Source organism: Notolepis coatsorum (genome assembly GCF_963971535.1).
Source record: "Notolepis coatsorum genome assembly, chromosome: 11".
NCBI classification, from domain to species: Eukaryota; Metazoa; Chordata; class Actinopteri; order Aulopiformes; family Paralepididae; genus Notolepis; species Notolepis coatsorum.
In genome coordinates, this window is record NC_140175.1 from 73,513,395 (window position 1) to 73,521,993 (window position 8,599).

Below are 8,599 nucleotides of genomic sequence, written 5' to 3' on the forward strand. Positions count from 1 at the left end.
TCAGGGAGTTGGTATCTCCCGGCAAGCCTCTCCTGGTATTTAAATCAAGCCTCTTCCAATTAATTGTTCTTTGCCAGTTGCCACCAGGAAGAGCAGAGCACCGCCCGGAACACCAAACAAACATGTAAGACAAAGAAACGGCATGAGCAAATACAAACTAATGATAAATGAACAATTATGATAAACAAAACAATGTAAACTAAGTGTGCACTAACTTAGGACCTTGTAATATATCATAATGCAAATAATTATGGTATATGAAGCAATGATGTGTGGTGTCATTATTTGATTTGTGTATGGGTATTATGGATGTTAACAATGCATAAGGACAAAATGAAAAGAAGGGGAGGGAGTGTAGTGGTTACCGACATTAGTGCTGATGTGCGGCAAAGTGTGTGGCCGTCACACCAAGCATACGCTCAAACAAGGACCAATCGGCATGGGTATGGGCGGGTTCATTTTCCATTGATGGGGATTTGATTGGCTGTTTTTAAATAAAGTGCGGTGGCAGAATTAATAAGTTAATAACGTTAACAATTAAAATGGTTGAATCTGTGAGATTTGTACTTTGTGGTCTGCATTTTAAATGTAAGGAGTAAAAAGTATATATTTTTTCTCTGAAATGTAATTGAGTAAAAGTACAAATATAGAAACCTAATAATACTAAAGTACAAATCCCCCCCAAACAATCAAGTACTCGGTACTTTACACCCCCTTCAAGTACTTTACACCCCTGCATATACCAGACATGCCCAGGTCTAGATCAGCACTTCTCCGAGACATGTCATGCCCTAGCTGGTCTGATGGTGCCACATATTGTACAAGACGAGCAATAGTAGAATAGTCGTAGATGAATAAGATCCTATAGAGGGTGTGGCTATTTAATGCATCGAATGGCATCATCATCACGATCAACCAAATGAGCCACATAGGACTCGGTAACGGCTGCAATATAATCTTACTAATTTAACCTTTATTTAACCAGGCGATTCCCATTGAGATTACAAGATCTCCTTTTTGAGCTAGCCATGGCTAGGATAGCAGCAATAGAGTGTTGCAAACAACATAAAAGCAAACATTAAAAACATATAGGAAATTATGTAGTAACAACTCACAAAATCATACCCCCAAAAAGACAGACAAGGGGAAATGGAATCTGGATATTGGCTAAAGGAAGCAAATTACGGAAACCTTGTGGTTTAGCGCGTGAACTCCAGTTGTCGGCAACAGGAAGTGAGAACTTGCTGCGTCATAGGGGCGCTGTTCGGATGTGGATTTGACTCTTCACGCCACATAGAAGTAGCCTTTGACTAAACGGTTGTCTTACTTTTTACAGCTCAGCCATGGAAGATGAAATTGCCGCACTGGTTGTTGACAACGGATCCGGTATGTGCAAAGCCGGATTCGCCGGAGACGACGCGCCTCGTGCTGTCTTCCCCTCCATTGTCGGCCGCCCCAGACATCAGGTGAGAAAACCCGGGCTGTTACCGATGTTAGCTTAAACAAAAGGTTGTATTGGCACTAGCTACATTTTAAAATTGTTGTATTATGCTAATTCTCACATTACTCGACATAATGCTTTCCACCACTGTCGCGCTAATTCTTATTTGGGACATAATGACATACAGTACTGGATTTCACTTTTCAGTGACTTTAAATTATCGCTAATCTTGGCTCAATGGTGGTATATGGCTATATAAACATAAAATCTAACCATATCACACTTTTCTTTGCCCAGGGAGTGATGGTTGGTATGGGTCAGAAGGACAGCTATGTCGGTGACGAGGCCCAGAGCAAGAGGGGTATCCTCACCCTCAAGTACCCCATTGAGCATGGTATTGTCACCAACTGGGACGACATGGAGAAGATCTGGCATCACACCTTCTACAACGAGCTGAGAGTCGCCCCCGAGGAGCATCCTGTCCTGCTCACAGAGGCCCCCCTTAACCCCAAAGCCAACAGGGAGAAGATGACCCAGGTATAAACCCTCCCCACACGCATGTTCATTATGGCTGATGTTTAAAGTTTCTTATCAATTTTATTGTCATACTATCTTTTGTTAGATGTTAGTTCAGAACTATAGACTATTTCCTTCTTGGTTTTCCTCTTCCTCCTTTTATTCTTACTTCTCCCCCCTCTTCTTTATCTTTAGCTTTATCTCCAGGAGCCCCTCTTATAAGATGATCTATCAGTCTTTCTCTGGAAACTACAGGTCTTCTATTGACTGTGTGCTGCTTTTCTCTGCACTTGTGGCCATACAGAATGATGCTAGTTCAACCAGTAGACCAGCACCATAGTAGTATGAGAGCTCATTAGCCCCTTTCGGTGCTAGGGGTTTGAAATATCGCTGTTGCTAATAAACATTTTAAATAATTTGTAAACTTCAGCTAAAAACTGCTTTCCTTCAAAATGGCTGCCTTCCTCCTTCTGCATTTTTTTTGCATTGCTTGGCACACCACCCATGTCACAATGCAGAAAGGCAGCCATTTTGAAAAGCAGTTGTCTCAAATGTCTCTGCAACACTTGTACGACAAGTTTTGTTGCTGCCCAGAGCGACAGACTTAATTGTGGGATTTTTCAATGATCTTAGAAGGGACTGTAGATTCACGAGAGCTTTAGCTCGTCCAACATTGTTGGCGTGACCTACAGTACCGAAAGGGGCTAGAGAGCTCATGTTACTTGAGAATCTTAACATGCACAACTTATGTGTGAGGAATGTATTGCTGCACCTTTTCTCAAACGAACATCCTAGGATGCATGCACACTACTGCATGTATTGAGTGCAGTGCCCACAGCTAAAGCCTTGCTTATTGCCACACCCAATATTCACTTTTCTCATGTCTTTCCAACAGATCATGTTCGAGACCTTCAACACCCCAGCCATGTATGTTGCCATCCAGGCCGTGCTCTCCCTGTACGCCTCCGGGCGTACCACCGGTATCGTCATGGACTCCGGTGATGGTGTGACCCACACAGTGCCCATCTATGAGGGTTATGCCCTGCCCCACGCCATCCTGCGTCTGGACTTGGCCGGCCGTGACCTCACAGACTACCTCATGAAGATCCTCACAGAGCGTGGCTACTCCTTCACCACCACAGCCGAGAGGGAAATCGTGCGTGACATCAAGGAGAAGCTGTGCTATGTCGCCCTGGACTTTGAGCAGGAGATGGGCACCGCTGCCTCCTCTTCCTCCCTAGAGAAGAGCTACGAGCTGCCAGACGGACAGGTCATCACCATCGGCAATGAGAGGTTCCGTTGCCCCGAGGCCATCTTCCAGCCTTCCTTCCTCGGTGAGTAGTCGATCACTGCTTTCCCAAAAACGGCCCAGATGAGACCTCTTGCCTATAGTGCTAGCATCTGTTATTGCCACTTCACTGACGGCCGTTGTGCCTCTTCTCTCCAGGTATGGAGTCCTGCGGTATCCATGAGACCACCTACAACGGCATCATGAAGTGCGACGTTGACATCCGTAAGGACCTGTATGCCAACACCGTGCTGTCTGGGGGTACCACCATGTACCCCGGCATTGCTGACAGGATGCAGAAGGAGATCACATCCCTGGCCCCCTCCACAATGAAGATCAAGGTGAGATGATTAGGCCAAATGCACTACTATAGCCTCGGATCATTCTGCTCAAGTAGGCAATTGTTTCATAGGATTTCCCTATGCTGTCGTGTTGGAAGAGTAGTAGCACTGAGATGTACAAACTAGCTGGTACCCTCATCTAATGGATTCTCTCCTGTCTTCTCTACAGATCATTGCCCCACCAGAGCGTAAGTACTCTGTCTGGATCGGAGGCTCCATCCTGGCCTCCCTGTCAACCTTCCAGCAGATGTGGATCAGCAAGCAGGAGTATGATGAGTCTGGCCCCTCAATCGTCCACCGCAAATGTTTCTAAACTGACCGCCCCCCCCCCCCCCCCCCCCCCCCCCTTTTTCCCTCCCCCGATCAAACGCCCAACAACATTTAAAAACTGGAACGGTGAAGGTTACGGTAATGTTTTTTGGCTAAGTAAAAAACACCCAAATGTTCTACAGTCTCATCTGAGGACTTATGTCTGGGTTTTTTGTACTTTCAGCCTTAAAAAACTGGAACGGTGAAGGTGACGGTAATGTTTTTTTTGGCTAAGTAAAAAACACCTAAATGTTCTAAGTCTCATCTGAGGACTTATGTCTGGGTTTTTTGTACTTTCAGCCTTAAAAATATGTTGGTCCTGTTAAATTGTTAAAATAATCCCAATAAAGTGCACGTGTTCCGACATGACTTGACTCTTGTCTCCTTCATAATCTTAACATGGTGTTCTGCGTATTCATCATAATAATTTAATGTAGCCTACCTGAAAGATGGTAGCTGTTTTCAAATGTCAATCTAGCTTTATAAGTTATATTTGGCTATGAGCAACACTGAGCTGGTCTAGGTCTACATTAATAAAACTGTAATTCTTTTTTTACCATTTTCTTTTCTTCAGGATTGTCTTAATTTTTTTGTGAAGGGATCTTAAGAATGCTACATGAGCAAAATATTCCATTTACACAAATTTCAATGCAGAAATGAGCTACCAGGGTAAAGGCCGCTGCAAACTTTTCCACTCCCAAGTCTTACTTGTACACCTGTTACAAAGTGGCTTCACTTGTAGCCCTGAATCATTAGTCCAACAGTCCAAGCATCCTGCAGAGAAGACACTTGAAATCACTGACACCTCCAGGACCCTGCTCCGCAATCTCACCTGCTACTGGAATGTAATGTAGGGTCAAGTTTGAAAGTAAATGTTTCTTTAGGGCAGTCGGATGAAATATTGAAGTCTGTCAATTGGGTCACATTTATCATTTATCCATGTATGTAAAAACAAACTCGCTTTGACTTCCTGTCCAAATGCTATTGGTCAATTGTGTTGTGCAATCAACTCATGTCCTTATGAGTCATCGGTAGAGTTTATGTAAAGACATGTTCTAATGTACATTGTGTTCAGACTTGATATTTAATGCACCCCATTAAGAAGCATCAGAAGTGGATCATTGTGACAAATGGTCCTGCTTAGAACATTGCATTAAAACACTGCCAGGCAGTTTCTGATCTTTAATCATTAATTCAAACTTTATTTCAACTTAAATTTATTTAGGGCAAGCCCTCATTTTCAATGACGTCAAGCATACATACATAATAAATATGATGTATCTTATAGAGTGACTATTTAAGCATTATACAACTGGCACATTCATCCAACCTTATTGCTATACAATAAACACACATTATTGAAAACCATCCGCCAGAAAAAGTAGTTTCCAAAAAAAAAGAGAAGTTTCCTCCATGTGGAAGCAGCTCAGAAGTGCATCCAACTGTTCTCAGTAGGACATCCAACAAACTTAAGACATCCAACAGTCTTTCAACTAGGCATCCAACAATCTGGATCTTTTGCCAAACGGATATTCTCAGGATCCGTTTAAAAATAAATCCTCGTCCACACGACAGTGTTAAAAAAATAACCTGATCCAGACGCAAACACAAACGCATATAAATAGCTCCAACAAGCATGTGGGCCAGTAGGTGGCGATAAGCGATATCCCAAATACCATAGTGGTACGAGCGGTCAGGACGACTGAGAAACGATAGGAATTGTCCATTGGTTCACCCAGGCCACTTGACCATTCCTAGCATTTCCATTGGCTATATTGACATACATAGATGATAAATAGATAGATATAGCGGAGGATTATGCAGTCCAGAGGAAACGACCAATCTAGATATGTCACGATTCAATGCTTTACTTCTGCGCACTGGGCAATGGAGAGATACAATGTCAATGTTGAGATCACAATCTCTGGATTCTGAAACTAAATATGGCGAGTCCTTATTACAAACTATATATATACTAATTACAACAAGACATTCATTAATTGCATTGTACTGTTGACGTGTGGTGCCGTCGTCGCATATATAAGTAAGGATAGTTTCAATGACATTTCAGCAGCACAAAAGGCGCTGTCCACCGAAGTTATTATTACTTCAAAGCGCTACTATCATAAAACAAGGTGTAATAAGGATGTTTTAGGTGGTGGTAGTTTCTTTGTTTGGACATTATAGCTAAAATATATAGCCTAGCTAGCCTATAGTCGGTCTGATATATATTAGAGAAATAGTAAAGTAATATTCGCCAAACAATCTGACGGGCCAGATATTATTACGGCCGCCACAGTCTGAGCATGCGTAGTGAGCTGTGGCGTCATTGTTTATATAGACTATGCATTTACAGTGGCTGCACGGATCCACTAAACGGATATTTTGGAAAATCTTCACTTTAAAATGCGTTTAAGAAAATCTCCGTTTATGTCTCTGAAAACACCCTTTACGTGTGGATGAAAATGTGCGTTTGGCAAAAGATCCAGATACGTGGGGACATGGCCTAAGACATCCAACTGTCTTTCACCTAGACATCCAACAAACTAAGACATCCAACTGTCTTTCAACTAGACATCCAGCAAACTAACACATCCAACTTTTCTTTAGTTTTTAACCTACTTTCTATAGAACTTCATTCTTAGATGCTTCTATAGAAAGTAGGTCAAACAAATTAAAAAAAAAGTTCTCTTTGCCCTAATTGGAAAAAAAAATGTCTTTGCCCTATATAGGGGGGGGGGGGGAGTTTTCTTTGCCCTATAAGAGTTTTATTTTAATTTTTTTAACCTACTTTCTATAGAAGCAGCTGGGAGGTGCGCTGTTTTAAGTGCGCGTGGGTTATTGAATTGATTGATTGATTGATTGCTAATTTTATTACTGTCTGCCATGTTTCCAACTGGTTAAGTTTAGGCCCTCTTTCGAAGTTGGTTAAGGTTAGAGTTTGGAATCAGGGCTGGTGGTCTATCGCCCTGCTCCAAAGACAAACTAACCTTAACCAACTTCGAAAGAGGGCCTAAACTTAACGAGTTGGAAACAAGGCAGACAGTAATAAAATTTGCTGTTTCCAACTGGTTAAATATTGCAATTAATCAATCAATCAATCAATTTGCGCGATTTACAACTAAGACATTCGCCGTGACAGAATCGTTTTTCATTTAGTTATCCTTTCGTAATGTTTCCTGTCCGGCTTGTCCAGCATCTTGCTTTCATTCCTAAAACCACGAACGCGCATTGATAGTAATGCAGTTGTGGGCGGGTCCTGGGACCAAGAGCGTTGGGTTATGAAAAATACCCACGTGTAAGTTGACTGTTTCAGCCAATCAGAATCGAGAAATTTGCATGCCGTTGTATAAATATATATATATATGATATGATATACCCACAAACCATACTTACTCGTTTTTATGTGCGATATACCCACAATTAAACAAAACCATACTTAGTAGTTTTAAGAGATATACCACAAACCATACTTGTTTTATGTGAGATATACCCAGAAACCATATGCTAGTTTTATGTGAGATATACCCACAAACCATACTTACTTACTTGCCCCAGCTCTAGAAGACCTGCATTGTCCCAATGCCCAAGAAGGGACGACCCAGCACACTCAACAACTACAGGCCAGTCGCTCTGACATCTGATGGGTTCTATGACTATGCTTGCACCTCATGGTACCAAAGCACCTCAAAGGCCCCAAAAACAAGACTACAAACATCACAAAACAAACTGGTCAGGAGGTCAAGGACTACTGCTTGACCTTACTCCTAAAACCCACCTTACCCCTGCCCATTTTGACAACCTAGGATGGCTTAGAGTAGACAACAGCAATACAGCAATGGGCCTGGTCTACAAGATACACTACACCACTAAGATACCCATGTACATGTCAAAATACTTCCCAAAGGTCAGTTCCCTGGCATACCGTGCAGCAAAGAGAACTGCTCCCGCCTACCTCCGGACAATGGTCTCTAAATACGCACCCTCAAGACCCCTATGCTCTGTATCTTCTGGCCGTCCCAGACCCGAACTCTGGGAGGGTCATCAAGGAGAAGCCGCCACAATGGTGGAATGAACTGCCAACCACAGTTAGGACAGCCGAAACCTGTCCCATCTTTCGCCGTCGTCTAAAGACGCACTTCTTCAACCATTATCTGAAATAAAAGAATAAAAAATAAATCTAACCCTAACTAACCTTATTGTCATGCACTTGTCCTAAATTATACTAACCTACACTGTAGCATTCAACACTTTTATGAACATTGTTACTCAGCTCATAGATTTGTGCCCTTCCTGATGACTTGTCGTACAGAACTTGTAAGTCGCTCTGGATAAAAGCATCAGCTAAATTACTAAATGTAAATGTGAAATGTAAATGTCAGTGAATTCCACGACCACAACACCAGAGGGAGTTCCACAAATGTTTAACCCAGATTCGGCTCAAACAAGGGACTAAACACGTTTCGCAATTATTGTTGTGGCATAACAACGCCCTACCCACAGCCGTAAAATAATGTGAATCCCTACCCTCCTTCAAAACCGCTCTCAAAGAGCACCTACCGGTGGCTGCAATTAAAAACTGGCCCCGGTAAATGTCCAAACCCCCTCCAATGTACAGTTTCTTCCCCTTCTAATGTATTTTTTTTTATGATCTCTTTCTCTTAAACAGTACTGCATATTTGTATGTCTTGCATGTCATAAATG

General features: G+C 42.3%; 1 protein-coding gene across 1 annotated transcript; it reads left to right on the forward strand.

The window, feature by feature from the left end:
* Positions 1–1,340: 1,340 nt before the first annotated feature.
* Positions 1,341–3,899, forward strand: LOC311236566 (actin, cytoplasmic 1-like; the record flags this gene model as incomplete). Its single annotated transcript, XM_084324247.1, has 5 exons — positions 1,341–1,466; positions 1,739–1,978; positions 2,853–3,291; positions 3,405–3,586; positions 3,756–3,899. Exons 1-5 carry the CDS (start codon positions 1,344–1,346, stop codon positions 3,897–3,899), a joined length of 1,128 nt encoding a protein of 375 aa, XP_084180373.1. The 5' UTR covers positions 1,341–1,343.
* Positions 3,900–8,599: the final 4,700 nt, after the last annotated feature.